This window comes from Nyctereutes procyonoides, unplaced genomic scaffold (genome assembly GCF_905146905.1).
Source record: "Nyctereutes procyonoides isolate TBG_1078 unplaced genomic scaffold, NYPRO_anot_genome, whole genome shotgun sequence".
In the NCBI taxonomy this organism is placed as follows: Eukaryota; Metazoa; Chordata; class Mammalia; order Carnivora; family Canidae; genus Nyctereutes; species Nyctereutes procyonoides.
The window spans coordinates 23,306,024-23,323,426 of NW_026575117.1; the positions used below are offsets into that span (position 1 = coordinate 23,306,024).

The window sequence follows — 17,403 nt, forward strand, 5'->3', positions numbered from 1 at the left end:
GGGCTCCACAGGACTCCTCTGAGGAGTTCCCCCAACTTCTAGACGGCAAGTACAAACCTAACAGAAGAGCCTCTACACACTAGCCCCCCCCCCCCAAAGACTGGGAGGTGCCCCAGGAAGGAAGCCGCCTCCCTTCAAACCTTTCCCGCCACACCTGGAATCTATTACTCGCTAGGTATAAAGCCTGGGCCGGGAGCCCAAGAATTGGCCACAGCAGACCAGCCTCTCTGAAAGTTGATGGTTCTTTCCCAAACAGTTCAACTCTATCACGTGTGCTAGATGCTTCTGTGCTAGAAAGTAAACTAAGACTTGGGGGGATGGGTGTGTGTGTGGGTTCTCACCTGGCACGGTGGTGAAGTGCTACCTCTGAGGAGGAGGTGCTATGGGTGGGAGGAGCTTGGAAGGACCCTAACCTTGAACCGCACAGCCTGCCCACCCCACCCTCGCCCCCACCACCTGCTCCCGCAGAGCAGCCGCGATGCTCCATCTGCCATACAACATACAATCCCCCCTGGGCTCGGCCTACTCTGGCGTGAAGGACTCCTCCGGCCTCACTGCTCTCTCTCTCTCCAGCCAAGCTCTGCCCTCCCGGCAGCCTGCGGGGCCCGTGGGTCCCCTCCACGCCCAGCCCCTGTTGGAAACGCCTTCCTAACCCTTGTGTTCCTGCGGCTGACCAGTGCTCAGAAACTCAGCTCAAACCCACCTGTCCCCGCTCCAGGATGAGCTCCCTGGGTACCCGCACACCTCCAGCCGATCATTGACCGTGTTACCTTGAAATGCTCAGCTAAGACGACTCGATTTCTTGAGCTACATCTTGGGGAGGGGCTGGGAACAAGCAACGCTGTGTCCTAGTAGCCCGTGCCCCCTAGCGCCTAGCACAGCTCCTAGCTGGCGCTGGGATCAGGAATGATCTCCGAACTAACCTGGAGCCTGCGCTCCCACGGTTTGAAGCCACAAAACAAATGGTTTCACACTGCTCCAACAGACTGAGCCTGCCTTTCCTCTTTAAGTGCAGAAAGCCTTGTCTGGGTTTCAGTGTCACAGAATCAAAGTCTGTAAGGAAAAGAGACTATCTGAGGGCATAGTCGGTGGCCAGTCTGACACAACGCTCTGGTTTCACAGAGGAGCAATATGATCCAGAGATGGGGGTGACTTTCTCACATCCCACAGGGAGGGGACCAGAGCTGGGGCCAGATTTGAGTGTTCTTGATCCTATTTTGGCAGTCTCCTTCTCTGCCCCGTGCCCAGGTCCTGGAGAGGAATGGTGGTAGGGGCAAGAACAAAGATATGGACAGGGCTGAGCAATCATTAGCAGCTGATGGGCATCCATGAGAGCCCCACCCCCCCCTCCCCCGCTTGCCCCCCTGGACCACAGTGGCTCTGGCCCGCATCCTTTTTGTCCAGCCGTTGGACCTGCCTCCCCATCAGTTGGTCTTTACTCATGTTTGTTGGACAATCTCAAAGTGCCTGATGACTTTTTTCGAAGAGAAATTCAACTTGGGAGGCAGCTGGGGTGGGGGCGGGGCCCAAGAGGGAAGGCAAAGGGGATGTAGTGGGAGTCAGGGTAAGCAGCTCCCATGGCAGCAGCCCAAAGCAGGAGGTCGATCCAATCTTCTTGGAGCCCACGCTGAATAGAACAAGGAGACAACTGACCGGATAAATCAGGGAAAGTTTTTTCTCTTCCTTGTATTACAGACAATAAGAGAATTTAACGACAGTCCTCAAGGGTTATGAAAAAGAACACGATGATTGCCTCTTTTTTCCTTTTTTCTTGAAATAGGAAAGGATTGAAGTGTCTGTTGCAGCAGGAGGGAGCTGGGCCAGGTTCAGGAAGGTGCGGTCTAACAGGTCACTGAAGTCCAGGATATGTACAGGGCCCAGCATGGAGCTCCCAGCGCCGCCTCCCCCCCCCCCGCCCCCGCCCCGAAAATATCCGGACCTCAGGGCACTTGCCCAGTGGAACGCCTTGCCCTGCTTGCCTTCACTCCCTCCTCCTCACTGCCACACACTGCCCCCCACTCGGGCGCTTTCCTCTCCATGCTGGGCTCTGCCCCAGCCCACACCATGCACCTGACTTAATTCTCTCTCCCTCCGTCTCAGCCTCAGGACACCGCCAGCACCTGCATCATCTCACCAGGATGAACTCACTGGTTTCTTGGCAGCTAATGCTTCTCCTCTGTGCCACTTCCTTCAGGGAGACATTAGAAAAGGTGGCACCCATGGAGACTCCAGGACCTGCAGGTATGCATTGTCTGGGGAGAGGATGGGAGGGAGCACGTGAGTTGTTAGAAAATGAGGGTTACCGTATTTTTCAAAGTGAGGCTAGTCTGTTGATGTGAGTTTAACACTGACTGCATTTAAGGCTAGCACATGCAACTTATTTAGGGGCCCCATTAATCTTGCAGGTAAGGGATGGTTTACTTACTGCTCCTTATGGACATCAGTGAGCCCACCTAGGTTTAGGTGCTTGTTAACCTAAACCTTCGTGGCTCCTTCGTGGTCTTCTCACACTGTGTTTTCTCTGCTCTACGCCAACCACCTGTCTGAGCAGACCCCTTGGGAAGGAATTTATAATTATTTTTTTTATTTCTTTATGATAGTCACAGAGAGAGAGAGAGAGAGAGAGAGGCAGAGACACAGGCAGAGGGAGAAGCAGGCTCCATGCACCGGGAGCCCGACGTGGGATTCGATCCCGGGTCTCCAGGATCGCGCCCTGGACCAAAGGCAGGCGCCAAACCGCTGCGCCACCCAGGGATCCCGGGAAGGAATTTACTATGCACGTTTCTTTTATCAGTAATCTCAGACCCTTTCTGGGGAAATTGAAAAAAAAAAAAAAAAAGACCTAAACAAAAGGGCAGATCCTAGGCAAACTAGCTTGTAGCTTAGCCTCTCTGGCCCACAGTTCCTCTAGGTATGCAACTCGGAGCATACCCTCTACACATAGGAATCGTCAAGCCCATAAGCTATCCCAGAGCAAAGAGAATACACACACCCCCCTCGTCATCCCTCCCTGGCCCTAAGCAGGCTGGAGGGACATTCTAGGAGATTAGCAATAATTCTGAACCATGCCCACACTCCTCCAAAGTATGCCAAGGCCCTAAGGGGCAGGCTCAAAGCCAACTACCCCCCCAACACACACCCACTCACACACCAGGCCTCATTTCCACTAATCTCGTGCCACAATTGGCTGGGGTTCTTGTCTACTCAGAGCTAGTTGCACTATTTTACTGCCAAAAATTATAGTGAATTTAACAAGCCTTTTGCATACGAAGTGCCTTCCAAATTAGTCTTGTTAGCCCCCAGCGGGAAGGGAAGAGATTATACCTACAGTGGGGAGGTGAGCAGGTTAGGGTGACCCAGGTCATTTCCTATTCTTCACCGAGTCCTTTTGTAGCTTGTTAGGGGCCACAGTCATTGTGGCCGGGTGTGGGGCACAGTGTTCCTAGTTCTATTCTCGTTTCTGTAGCTACAAGCTTTTCATCTGGTTTGATGTATTTAATAAGCACTCGAGGCCCTACTACATCCAGGTCACTGTTTCAAGAACTCCGAGATAGAGCTGCGTGAACGTGGCTCTCACCCGCCCCAAGGAGCGCAGGCCCGTGGGGGAGCCTGATGCAGAGAGGACGGGACAGGCAAGGAGCCAGGAAGAGCAGTAAAGCCGAGTGTCCCGCAAATACTGCAGGCTTATCTCCAACCTCTGCCCTGCTCGCTTCCAAAAGGGAAGTCATTCCACAGAAAAGATATTTCAGATCATCCTGGAGAAGCTTTGAAACCAAAGCTATGTTGAAAGAGAGAGGAGCCAATGACCTCACCACCTGGGCCAGGATGCTCCCGCGGGTGGTGCGGGGCCTGGGGCCCTGTGCCCTCCGGGTCAAGGCAGGACGGAGAAGGATGTGAGCAGACGTTCCTGAGCCTTCCCCGGGTGCCGCCTCACCGCAGCCTCTCTGTGTGGCTCTCCCCTAGGCCAGCGGCTCGGACCCCAGGCCCTCCCGGCCCCGGCCCCGGCCAGGCCCAGGCCCCGGGCTCCGCTCCCACGGGGAGCCCACGGGGGACCTCGCTGTGCCCGCCTCCCGGGAACCCCGCAGGGCCCCAGCACCCAGGCCTGCGCGCCCCCCAGCGCTGCCTGATGCCCGCCCCCCGGGGCGCGGTGCCAGGGCGGGGGGACCTGCCCACCTACAACTGGAACGTCTTCGGCCTGCGCTACGGCAGGCGGCGGGCCACGACCCCGGGGCTGCGCGGGTGAACCCCAGACCCCAGGCTCGGGATCCCGGTGGGCAGGGGCCTGGGGCTGCGGTCCTGAAGAGAAATAAAGGTGATGCTGCGACACACCCTGGGTGCGATTTGTGGCTGATTTTTGCAAGCAGCACAGATGAGATCGCTTTCATTCTACCCTCTTTTGGATCTTTCCATGGCTTTAAAATGGCTTTTAGTGTCATCAAGCAGAGGTAACAGCGCTTCTCGAACTAGCCCTGTGCTGGGATGCCTGCGTGGCTCAGCCCGTGGGCCTCTGCACTCCGCCCAGGTTGTGATCCCAGGGTCCTAGCATCCAGCCCTGCGTGGGCCTCCCTCTGCCACTCACGCACTCTCAAATAAATACAGTCTCAAACTAGAGATGTGAAGGACCCGGTTGTTTTTCCCCCAGTCTGGGGCAAATCAATTCTTACAAACGCACATACAATCACTAAAACATTGAAAATTTTTAAAATGACTAAAGTGAAACCCAAACTGGATGCTGCTCTGGTGTCTCAGCAATGTCGAATTTCTATTAAAATTTCATTTTTAAAAAAGGATTGCATTTATTTATCCGAGAGAACGAGAGAAATCATGAGCAGGGGGGAAGGGCAGAGGGAGAAGCAGACTCCCCGCCCAGCAGGGAACCTAAAGGCATTCCATCCCAGGAACCCAGGATCCTAATCCGAGGGGATGCCTAGGACTGAGCCACCCAGGCGCCCTCTATTAAAATTTCTGAAGCTGTTCTCTTAATTCCTAGGCTTCTCTCATTGCCCACAGCCTACAACATTTTGCAGACGGGCATGAGCCGCGGCGCATGCTCTGAGTAGCGCTGATCTAGGCCCGGGGGAGACAGCTTCAGTACCCTTCCCTTTCCTCGGGAAGCTTACGGCCAGTTGGACAGCTTGATCTAGAATTCAATGCCAACCTCTGCCCTGTCCACTGAAGTTTAAGGATCACGGAAGCCCCACAGTCAGACTTCTGCTAGGGCGCTCAGACCCAAGGCCCTGATGCATGCAAGGGGTGTCAGCAGTGGCCGGGTCATCCATCCCCCTGTCCCAGGGAAAGCCCTGAATGGGTCCAATTCCTTACTTATCTGCATCCTTGAAATCACCCAGAGGGCTGGGCATGTCGAGGCCCCATTTTCACAGGTGAGAGCCCTGAGCGATCCATAACTCCCTGAAGACACACAGCCACGAATCGTAAGCCTAATGAGTGACACCAGCACCTGGCTCCCCCACTTCACTGTCACCCCTGAGAGGGAAGGGTTCCATCTGAGTCAGCCATGCTGGAAGTCAGGAAAGATCAGTCTGCCTTGTGGGGCGTTCTTGGAGACCCCCAATAGCTGGGGAGTTGATTGCTGTAGCAAGTAGAGGCTTGTCGGTAGGGAAGCAGAGTAAATCCACCCCTCTGCCCACAGGAAAAGCCAGCCCTATTTGGCAGCCTGCAGCTACTCCTACCCTGCTTGGTCTAGGATGGAAATGTTCTTTCCCAGAAGGATTATGGGGCCACCGCCATCCCGTGAAGTGCCACAGCATTCCACCCATTACAGAAACCAAGACTCGGCTGAATGGAGGCCAGACGTGTTGCTATGGCAACGAGATGGGCTGCCATGGGAACCGGACAACGTGCCCCACCCCCATCTCTACCCTGAAGCCGTCTTCCAGGATCTTTCCAATTATCGCTACTACTGTGAGCTCATGTCAAAGCATGGCATGACCGGGGGCTGCTGTTGGTATTTGGAAGGTACTTCCTCTCCCAAACAGCCTAGGGTTCGGCTCTGTGCCTCTGAGAGAGGAGTCAAACTCCATACCTATTTGATAAGTGAGTTATTCTACTCCCCGAACCCAATCCTTTCCCTGATGAAGACTGTGGCTGGGAAGAGGATGAGGGGTCTCTGAAATGTGCTCTTAGGCAGCCCAGTTTTACAAAATTCCCTGCGAAATTCCCTCCAAATCCTTCCTCACAGCCTTGAGTTTAGGCAGATGGAAGATAGGAGTACGTGCGTGCGTGTGTGTGCGTGCACATGAGGACAGGGTTCTTCTAAAAAGCAAGCCTGTCTGTGTGAGAGAGGGCATGTGTAGGAGGAGGAAGTATGAGACACTGTGGGATGGTCACACCCATGTGTCTGTGTGACCCTGTGTGTGCACGGGTCCCTCTAACTACATTTCAGGATTTATCAGCCCCCACTGCTACCCAAGTGCCCTCCAGGATGTCTGTTCTAGTTGATCTAGAGGACCTGCTTCAGCAGGCAGCAGGAGGGAGGCTGGGTCCCATGCTTCTTGCCGCCCCAGGAAGATGCCAGGCTTTACAGCTCTTGGCTCTATATCTTGGGAAAAAGGATCTTTGGTTTCATGGGGTTCCCAGCCTGACTGCCCCCTAGATTGGAGAGAAGGTTCAGGGCAGGCTGGAGGCTGTGAGGGGCTAGAAACATTCCTGGACCCGGGGGGCTCCTATTTGCCTATCCAGACTTTCTGGGTGAGCTCAGGTACCTAGGACACGGGAGTCCAGAGACACAGAGGTAAGGCTGCCTAGGGACACTCAGACCCACTCCTTCCTGCAATCTCTGGACAGTCCCCAGGGGATGAATAATCCTAATCTGGAAGGCCTGGGTATCCCTCACTTGAGGAAGGGAATGCAGGAGGGTCTCTTCCCAAACCCCACCCCTTTGGGGGAGTCTGTTAGAATAGCAGGCAGTTGGTCTCACACCCTGGTGGAACAGAATAGGGGGGCAGGGACATTCTTGCCTCTAGGACTACTCTTAATATACTGACGTGAAGTACAGGAGTATCCGCAGTGTGCTAAACTGCCCCACTTCATCCTCACAGCAGCTGCAGGAGGTGAGCAATATCATCCCCATTGGGCAAGAGGAAAATTGAGGCTGGGGGAGGATGAGTGGCATGTCCAAGGTCACACAGCAAAAAAGTTCCAGAGCCAAGGCCGGCCCCCTCCAGTTTCACTCCAAACACCACAGTCTTCCTACCCTCCCCCCCCCCCCCCCGCACGGTCTTTTTTCCCTTCTCTCTGGCCCTACCGTGTGTCAGGCTACCCTACCCCTTTTCCTGAAGGATTTATCCTAGGAAGTACATCTGGCAGCCAGGGTAGTTCCAGGCCAATCCTTCTCCAGTCTGCTTCGATAGGCACACAGGCGAGGTTGCCGGTGCCCAAGCAGGCCTCCCCACCTCCAAACTCCTGTCAAGGGCCGACCATCTGAATCTTGCCCATTTGCTCTCTCTGGAAGCAGCCTCCCCAGTCCAGACTTGGTCACAGGGAGTAAAGGGTGGCCCGGCCTTCCTCATCTTCTGTGGCCACTTCCATTTTAGAGCCGCGCCAGAGCCCAGAGTGTCTCCAGCAGGGATGGGGGCTGGGGTCAGGACATACAGCCCCAGGTTCACCACCTTCTCAGGTTTTTGTTTTTTTTTTAATTATTTTTATTTATTTATGACAGTCACACACAGAGAGAGAGAGGCAGAGACACAGGCAGAGGGAGAAGCAGGCTCCATGCACCGGGAGCCCGACGTGGGATTCGATCCCGGGTCTCCAGGATCGCGCCCTGGGCCAAGGCAGGCGCCAAACCGCTGCGCCACCCAGGGATCCCACCTTCTCAGGTTTTGTTTGATCCTGTTTTCTCCAGAGCTGTCCGATATTGTCTTAACAACTGTCCTTTCAGTGTGTTACCTTTACAAAATGTTAGAAAGGATCGCTTTTGATAATGGCTGGCTGCTTACTCCCAAAGCCCCTGAAAAACACCAAAGGAGCAGAGAAACATGAATTCTCAAGGACAAAGAGAAGGGAGAGGAAGCCACAACAGATGAGAAAGGACAAGCAGATTTTGAAGACAAAAATTAGGCAAAGGGCTTGGCAGAATGAGGGAGACTATAGCCTCAAAGCCAGCAAAGGGGGTTCCTGATGCACGCCAGGGCAGTCTCAGGCCTGGGAGGTCCTGGGGTGAATCCTGGACTAGAATGGCAGGGGGAGGGGGGTGCTGGCTGGAAATCAGCACATGGAAAACCAAGACTTCCCACGTCCAAGACTTCCCACGTCCAAGACTTCCCACGTCCCCTCTCCGCAGCCCACGCAGCCAGGCTACCTACACCCTGGGAAGGGACTAGAGTTTCATCTCTTAAGGACACAGTGGAGACCTCGAGTCACGGTGACACAGGCACAATGAGGATGGAGTTGAAGAGAGTAGCTATGAAGAGAGGGTCTGTGTGACAGTCTTCATAAGTTTGTCTATCCAGCCCCATCCCAAATCTCTTTCCCCAGATGTAGGTAACAGGAGTCCCCTCCCCATAGAGAAGGCCTCAGATACTGATATTGGACATGCCTGTCTTTGTCCACCTGGGCTGCTCTAACAAAATGCTAGAGACTGGGTGGCTTGGCTTATAAACAAGAGAAATTTGGGGCGCATGGGTGGCTCAGTCAGTTAAGCGGCAGCTTTTGGCTCAGGTCACCATCCCGGGGTCCTGGATCAAACCCTTGCATTGGGCTTCCTGCTCAGCAGGGAGCCTGCTTCTCCCTCTCCCTCTGCCTCCTGCTCCCCTTACTTGTGCTCTCTGTCAAATAAACAAAATCTTTAAAAATAAAATAAAGTGGGGTACACCAGTATGAGCCTACTGTGCATACTGAATTTCTAGGGCACTCCAATCTGGATGGAGGCCAAACCAAAAGCAAAACAGAGGAAAAAAATTTTTTTAAAAAACCCCAAACCACCTAGTCTGTAATTAATATCCTCAGGGGGCATAAGAGAAATCTGTATCCATGAAACAAGTCGTGGATGCAATTAACAAAGGAATAGTCAAGGATCAGAAAAGGCCCTTGGAAGTAAAAAATATGGGAGAAAAAAATGTGTAGGGAAATTGAAGAGCAGGAACGTAAAGTTAAGGAAATGTCCTAGAAGGTAGAACAAAAAGAACTCAGGGGAGGGGCACCTGGCCGGCTTGGGAGGAAGAGCATGCAACTCTTGATCGATCCTGGAGCTGTAAATTCGAGCCCCACGATGGGTGTAGAGATGACTTAAAAATAAATGTCTAAAAAAAAGAGAGAGCTCAGGAGATTAAATATACAATACTTAGAAAACAAACAGAGCTTGCAATATGCTACTAATGTGAGTTCCAGAAGAGAGAAGAGAAAACAGGAGGGAAGAAATGATCAAGAAATCAATGCAGGACGATTTTCCAGAATGGAAGGACACGAATTTCCAGACTGAGGGCATCCACCAGGGGCTCACCGCATGAACAGAACAGACCCACACCAGGGACAAAGGGAAGGGGGCGCAAGCTCCCAGAGATAAAACCACAGGAGCGGGGTTGGGACTTGGAGAGGCTCCAGACTTGGTATAATCTGAAAAACAACTTCCAATTTCAGAGGGAAAATAAATTTCAACCTAGAATTCTATTCACACCCAAACTATAAAGAGTAAGAGCGGAACGGAAACATTTGTGGACATGCCAGGCCTGGAAGTGTTTGCCTGTCAGGCTCGCTTTCTCAGCAAGCTCCGGGAGCACATGCTCTGCTTCAACAGAAGTGCAGCCTGAGAGAAAGGAACCCCCAGAGCCTGGACACAAAAAGCCAGGTCGGTAGGGAGCAGCAAAGAGGTCCCCAGACAGTAGTGTGCAGCCACGGGGAGCCCGGGCGGCTCAGTCATCTGAGTGTCCGACTCTTGGTTTCAGCTCAGGTCATGAGCTCAGCGTCATGCGATAAAGCCCCGAGTGGGGCTCTCCACTCATGGCAGAATCTGCTTGAGATTTTCTCTCCCTCTGCCCCCTCCCTGCCCGCCCCCCGCCCCCCAAAAAATAGTGTGCAGCCAGCCTGGGAGCACGAGGCTTCGGGGAGAAAGTCCCACTGACCGTATGTGAACACGGCAGCAGGCAGGGAAGGGGTCGGGAGCATCCGGGCAGAGTCCACAGGCTCCTAGGAAAACAAGGAGCGGGAAAAGATGAAGGGGTATTCTGTGATGAACTTCATGAAAAGCAAAAAATTACATACGGAAGAATTACATTGGACACTGTGAACAGTAATTGAATTACAATGATGTGAATACTGGCTTTTGATTTTGCCAAAATTGGAGGGATGGAGTATAAGAGAAGTCTCCATCTGCCATGAAAGATCATCAGTAAATAATGTATGAAATGGGAAAATGAAGACATGGGCGGATAACCTTAAGGAGTATAGACGGCCACCAAATATAGCAAATAGCCCAGAGAGTCAAAAGGCCTTGCCTCTGTGCAGCCAGACTAGGGGCCGAGGAGTGGGGTGGGGGGACCTGGGGTAGGGGGCTGGAGGCAGGAGAGCTGGGAGCTGGGGCCGGACTGGTGACTGCTAGGTTTCATTATCAGCCTTTTGGAGCTATTGCTTTTTTAAAACTAGAGTATTTCTTTTTCTTTTTTGTAAGATTTTATTTATTTATTCATAGACACAGAGAGAGAGAGACAGGCAGAGACACAGGCAGAGGGAGAAGCAGGCTCCACGCAGGGAGCCCAACGTGGGACTCCATCCTGGGTCCCCAGGCTCACACCCCAGGCTGCAGGCGGCGCTAAACCACCCAAGTATTTATTTTTCTGATAAAAAGTAAGAAATGGCTGGCTCAGCATGTGACTCTTGATCTTGAGGTTGTGAATTCAAGCCCCACGTTGGGCGTAGAGCTTACTTAAAAGAATAGATGGAGGGACACCTGGTTGCTCAGCAGTTGAGCGTCTGCCTTTGACTCAGGGCATGATCCCAGAGACCTGAGATCAAGTCCCACATCGGGCTCCCCGCAGGGAGCCTGCTTCTACCTCTGCCTGTGTCTCTGCCTTTCTCTCTCTTTCTGTGTCTCTCATGAATAAATAAATAAAATCTTTTAAAAAAGGAGTAGATGGAAGGGAGGAAGCGGGAAGGTAGGAGGAGGCCTATTTTCTAGGAGGTGTGTTCCTGGGTAGCATTTCCCTAGCAGCCCTGCCCCACCCCAGCCATCCTCCTGCTGGTGACACATCAGTGCACGAAACCATCAGGCCCACGGCCTGCATCACCACCACCACCACCACCACCACATCCCCACAACACACACACACACACACTCTCTCTCTCTCTCTCTCTCCTCTGAGCTGCTTCGCTGGCATGCCCTCCTCTGGCAAAGGGATCTTCCAGTTTAAGCTTTTTTGGACAATGAAACATACCTCCGCTGCCACTTGGGGGAAAGCAGTTTATCCTGTTTCTTGCTTTCGTGCCTCAGGGATCGGTGCCTGGTCCCACAACACTGGGTGTGTCTCATCTCAGGAGCTCCCCTCTAACCAGGCTCTCCCACGAGCCCCCACCAATCCTCTCTTCCCCTCAGGCCCCCACAGCTCCCAAGACCTGTGTGACCCGCCTTCCATTCTCCTGGGTAAGCCCTTGAGCAGGCTTCAGGTTGGGATCACCCCAACCCTGTGGCTGAATTCCTGCTCCTCCAAGGTCCCCAGAGCCAGCGATAGGGATGCTTGGTTCTTCCCACCCCGGTCGGTCCCACAGCTCCAACGTTCTGGCCCCAGCCCCGGTGCCTCCCAAGGGCTCTCCGAGTAATTACTCCTGGAGGGCCCACCCACACACGGCGGCCCAGGCTGGTGATTAAACTCCATTCTGGGCCTTTCTTTCCCTTGAAAGGCCCCAGCTGCTCATCGCTGCTGAGCTCAGTGCCCCCATCTGATTGAAAATTCCTCCAAGGAGCCAGCTGGGCTCTCCGGACCGGGGAGTCGAGCGTGATGTGGGCAGGGGGTCAGGAGAAAGAAAGACATGTCTGGCTCTTTGTTTTTTGTTTTTATCTTTTCCCCTGCCTCCCTGTTCGCTCTATATGGGCAAAAGCAGGACCGGCCCGAAGGTGTTTATCTCCTGACTTGAAGGCTCGGTAAGGTCCGTTTCCACCCCTTACACCTTCCTCAGGGCAGTGGCCATGGCAAGAGTCTCCCACTACACCAACAGCAGCCTGTCGGGCTCTAGGAGCTGTCAGCCTTGTCTCCCTCCAGCGTCTCCCTCTGCTCAGCACACCCAGCCCTGGTCCCCACGCCCGAATCTCCTTGGATTTGATATCACGGAGCAAAGTGGGATTTGGGGCCATTTTTAGAGAAATCCTGGGTACCCCTTGTCTCCTGAGAGAGGCCTGGCCTCCGGAAGGCCCGACCCCCCTGCACACACCCAGCCGTGGGATCTGACCAGAGGGCCAGGCTGCGCCTGGATTTATGCCTCCCCTGACTGGTTCTCACGTCTGGGCTCTGCCCCTCTGGGAAAGGGCAGGTGCCATACAGCCCTTCCCTGCAGCCTCCAGCCTCCGCCAACATCACAACCCTGACCCTGGGGTGACACGGCCCGGGGTCTACATGTGGGATCCTGGGGAGCCTCCGTGAGAAAAAGTGGACCCTGGGCTGACAGAGCTTGGGAGATAACCGGATGGGGTCCTGCCCGCCCCTCCTTTCCACACCGCAGCCCGGAGCCCTGCATAGCCACGGGGCAGAGAGGAGAGACTCCCGTGGGAACGCCACCCCCCCCCGGGTTATCCCCACCACCGTGGAAATGGATGAGTCCAGGTCGGGCCCCTGAGAAGGAGTCTGGACACAGCAAACCCTACATCCCGGAGCTGACCGCCCAGGGTTGGAGCATACCTGCCTCAGGGCACTCACTCTCATCGGGTAGGGCAGACTGCATAGACGGCTCTTCCTTGGAAGCCGCCTGCACCTGGACTCTCTCCTTGCCACTGCCCCCAGGGCCTCAGTTCTGTCCTGTGGGGCTGCACCAACAGAGCTGACCCTGCTTCCCTGGGAGAAGCCTTCAAGGGCCCACGATCCCTGGGGCTTCCCTCCTGGCTGCCCTCCTGTCCACATGCGTCCCTCTCCTGCGGGGTTATCCACACTTATTTACACCTATGCTCCACTGCTGGTGTCACCTGGTTAGAGAGTGCCTAGGGCCAGGGGGCACCCCGACCCTTGAGCTGGACCCCCTGGCCCTGCCCTTGCCACAGGAGAGCCCTGTCAATCTAGAATGTACTTGAGGCCCCTGCTGCCCTGCCCCGCTGCCGGCTGTCTAAGCCGCAGCTGGGCCCTGGGCTTCAAGGAGCTCCCGCCCGCCCCCCCACGGGAAAGCACGCTCCCTCCTGTGAGGCTGCAGCTCAGCACCTCCTCTTTTGAATCCCATGGCTCTGCCAAGCACATCCGACCCCTGTAGCCACACGGGCTGGGCCAGGAGTCACAGGCTGGGTGCTCAACTTGTCCCTCACCCGCCCAGTTGGAGCTCTCTGAAGCTCCAGCTGCCTCCTCTGAATGGTGGGTACCAGAGCACCCCCTTTCCAGGGCTGCCAAGAGAATAGAAAACACCTCACCATGTCCTCACCATGCAGGGTAGGTGCCCCGTAAAGAGGCCTGGGGTCACTGGCATTCAGAGGCAGCCTCGGGGCTGACCTGTCTCCCCACTCGCTCCAGCTCCTCCTGCTCTGGGGTTAGGGGAGGGGCACAGGGAGAGGGTGGCCAGTCGCCTGCCTGGCCAGGACAGGTCCCCGTCTTGTCAGTCTCTGCAGGAGACAATCTCATTCTGCAGTCGCTGTCCTGAGATTCCCGACTGATCCTCCGTCAGCAGAGCACCTCGAGGTGGGGAGAAGTGAGATTCTGGGGTGCCCCCCACCATGTAACACAGGATACGGCCCAGGGGAGATGCAGGGCCCCGCTGTGCCACGCACCAGCGATAAATTACCTCCTAGGTCTTGGTTTCCTCTTGTGTTAGAGGAATACTGGTCTGCTCGCCTCCCAGGGCTGACGTGGACGTTGGGAGGAGACCCTCCTCCCTCCCAGTTGTCATTGCTGGACGTGCAGGTCTTACCCGTTCATTTATCAAAGACTTTGGCTTCTGACTTACAGCCTTCCTCTACCCTATGCCCTCTGCAGTCCTTCTGGATGACATCACGATTCACGCAGACGGTGACCTGGCCAGCACCCTGGCTGGCCTCGCTGCTCCTTGAGTGTCCTCCTGCCAATGACCTCACCCCTACATCCTGCTCTGGCTTTGCCACCACTTGTCACTGTTCTACCTTAGACAAGACTCTCAACCATCCCACTCTCGACCAGCTCTTCGTCTGTCAGCTTTAGGCTTCAACTGTTCCACCCTCTTGTCCTTTCTTTGCCCACGGCCCTCCACTTCCTTCCCCTTCATTCATCCTATCCCGTGATGTCCTGACTTCTTTCCCACACTCCGCTTGTAGTCCACAGTCTATCGTTCAGTAACATTTTTGCTAGGACCCCAAATCCCTCTGTCCCTCCTCTTTGATCACACCTGGCACCACCCAGCCCCGGATGAGGCCAGCCACACGCTGTCCTGATGTCCGTACCTGAGCAGTCAAGCGCTGTGGTGGCTGCACGGAGGCAGAGAACAGGGGAGACTGGCTTCCTACAAAGGGGCGATCTCCAGACATTAAATGTCTTAATTCCTCCCAGAAAACCTCTTAGTTTCCCTGGTCAGCTCCTTCTCACTTTCCATAACCATCTCAAGCCTTCCCTGTGTCCCTGATGCCTCCAAGCCCCTCCGATCCCCAAGCCCCAGCGGAGGTCCTTACTCTCTACTTGCCTGAGAAGATAACAGTCACGGCACAGACGGACCCTCGGCTTCCAGTACCTGGCAGGTAAACGACTGTGGGCATGCGCCCTGCCCTCTCATCTTCTCACTCCTACCTGCTCAGGAACCTTGCTGTGGTGATTGGGAGGATTTCCTCCACTACAGCCTCAGCATCACCAGGCACCAAGAAACCTTCCTCCCCCTTGCTCCCCATATCTCATCTACCACCCAGTTTTATTTCCTAAATGTTTCTCATGTCTATCCAATCTTTTCTCTCTCCAGCATGCCCACCTCTCCTAGTCCAACCTGGTTCTAAGGTAAACACAGCATAGAACTCAAGAGCTTTCATGGTTGAGGCACCTGCATAGCTCAAATAGTTAAGTGTCTGACTTTGGCTCAGGTCATGATCTCAGGGTCCTGGGATACCCATGACGGGCTCTGTACTCAGCCAGGGTCTGCTTCTCGCCCTCCCAACCCGTCCCTTGCTCATGCTCTCTCTCTCAAATAAATAAATAAATAAATAAATAAATAAATAAATAAATAAATAAGTAAATAGCTTTAAGAAAAAGAAAAGAACTTTCATAATTTGACACTCAAGTCAGCTGCGTAATGAGCTCTGGGACATAACATACTGCCTAAGCTTACAGGCCAACTGCATCAGTTATTGTCAGTGTGATCCTAGGCAAGTTCCTTCCTGAATCCTCCCGTACCTGTTTCCTCATCTATAAAGTGGAATAATAAAGGAACCGCGTCATGTAGTTATCAGGAGAGCAGAATGCATTAGGCACTTAAAACGGCATCTGGCACATAATAAGCATAGAGCAAGCATTTGCTCTTACCATCTTCTGCCTCTCCATCTCATGTGTCACCCCACTTCTTGTCTAGCCACACTTGGCTTTATTTGGGCCTTATTCTCATCATGTTTCCTCTCTCTCCACAGGGCCTTTGCACATGCTGCTCCCATTGGGACTCTATTTCTTTCCCTCTTCGGGCTATTCATTGCCTGCCAGTGTAGCCTTGCTCCCCATATCCCATCTACCACCCAATTTTATTTCCTAAATGACAACTCAAGTGTCATTTGTTTGGAGATGCCTTCCCAGAGCCCCCTGACTGTACTGGTCATCATTATTATTTTATATTTATGTTGTGATGATAATCTATCTCTCCTACAGACTGTGAGATCCACGAAGGGCAGAAATGGTACTTATTTTTGTCACCTTTGTAGTCCTCGCATCTAGAAAAGTGTCTGACAAATAACAAATGCTTAATGAATATTGTCTAATGAGTAAAGAGCACCAAGGCCTATTCAAATGCTTGATAAATATTTTTTCAATCTGACAAGACAGATACCCCACGTTGAGGGATTTTAAAAAATTTTCCCCTGTCATCAGATACTTCCTTCACTGCCGACCTCAGTGCCTGAAAATTCTCCAATAAGAGTTTACATGGGGGGTGGGGGGGCGCCTTGGTGGCTAAGTAGGTTAAGCATCTGCCTTCAGCTCAGGTCATGATCCCAGAGTTCTGGGATACAGCCCTGCATTGGTGGGCTCCCTGCTCAGCTAGGAGCCTGCTTCTCCCTCTCCCTCTGCTGCTCCCCCTGCTTGTACATCCTCTGTCTCTGACAAATAAATAAATAAAATCTTTTTTAAAAAAAAAAAGAATTTACACCAGATCCTTCTGTCATTCAGTAAGGGTGTTACGATCTCAGAGGACCAAACATGTTTATTGGCCAACACATTAGTAACAGAGATTAGCTCCTCTAAGTCTTTTTTTTTTAAAAAAGTAGACTGAGGTGGGGCTTGAGCTCACCACCCTGAGAACAGAGAGTCAGATGCTCTATTGACCGAGCCACACAGACACCCCATTTCTACTAAGTTTTTACTGCTCCCAGCTGGTGCAGAGAGCACCACCCTGGAGGCCAAGAACAAAAACTAAAGTGTCTGGCACCCTAGGAGCCACCCAGCATCTCCTTCATGCTACAGATTTAGGGACTGAGGCCCAGAGAGGGGAAGGGAGGGGCCCAACGTCACACAGCAAATTCGTGGTACAGTCAAAACCAGAACCCAGGTCCCAGACAGCCAGCCCAGAGCTAGTTCCCCAGTTCACTCATTTGATAAGTGCTAAACACCACTTTGGGCAGGAAATAGACGCCCATACACAGGTTCATCTGATCTGGGACAGCTGAGGTGTGTGCTCTCCCGGAAGGGCTCGCCTCGCTAGGTAGAAGCCCATAGCAGAAGGACAGCCAGTGCCAGGCTGAATCGGGGCCTGCTTGAAGGACAAGCGGTGATATTTGAAATGTGCCCAGAAGGATGAGCAGGAGAAGCCAGGAGAGGGCACCGTAGGCTGAATAAATAGCACCCACCCGGGACTTAGGGGCCAGTGTGCGTATGGAGAGCAGTCCCAGGCTGTGAGCAGGGGCTAGGGGACAAGAGAAGGGAGCAGAGACTGTGCCCAGAAGGCTGTGCAGGAAGGCCACCTCACCTTCTGCAGCAGGTGCCCCAAACCCCGGAGGGCGGCCCTTCCCTCGCACCAACGCTAGGTCCAAGGGAGGCAGGCATGCAGCCCTTCCCCCAGCTCCCTGCCTCCAGAGAGCCCCACAGGGCGCTGCCCTACAGGGTGCTG

General features: G+C 53.8%; 1 protein-coding gene across 1 annotated transcript; it reads left to right on the forward strand.

Moving 5' to 3' along the window:
- Nucleotides 1–233: 233 nt before the first annotated feature.
- On the forward strand, nucleotides 234–4,243 carry KISS1 (KiSS-1 metastasis suppressor). The gene is given in 4 exon segments (XM_055333967.1): nucleotides 234–1,834; nucleotides 2,101–2,241; nucleotides 3,964–4,123; nucleotides 4,126–4,243. Coding segments are annotated over 3 exon segments (381 nt in total). The 5' UTR covers nucleotides 234–1,834; nucleotides 2,101–2,138.
- The last annotated feature ends 13,160 nt before the right edge of the window (nucleotides 4,244–17,403 follow it).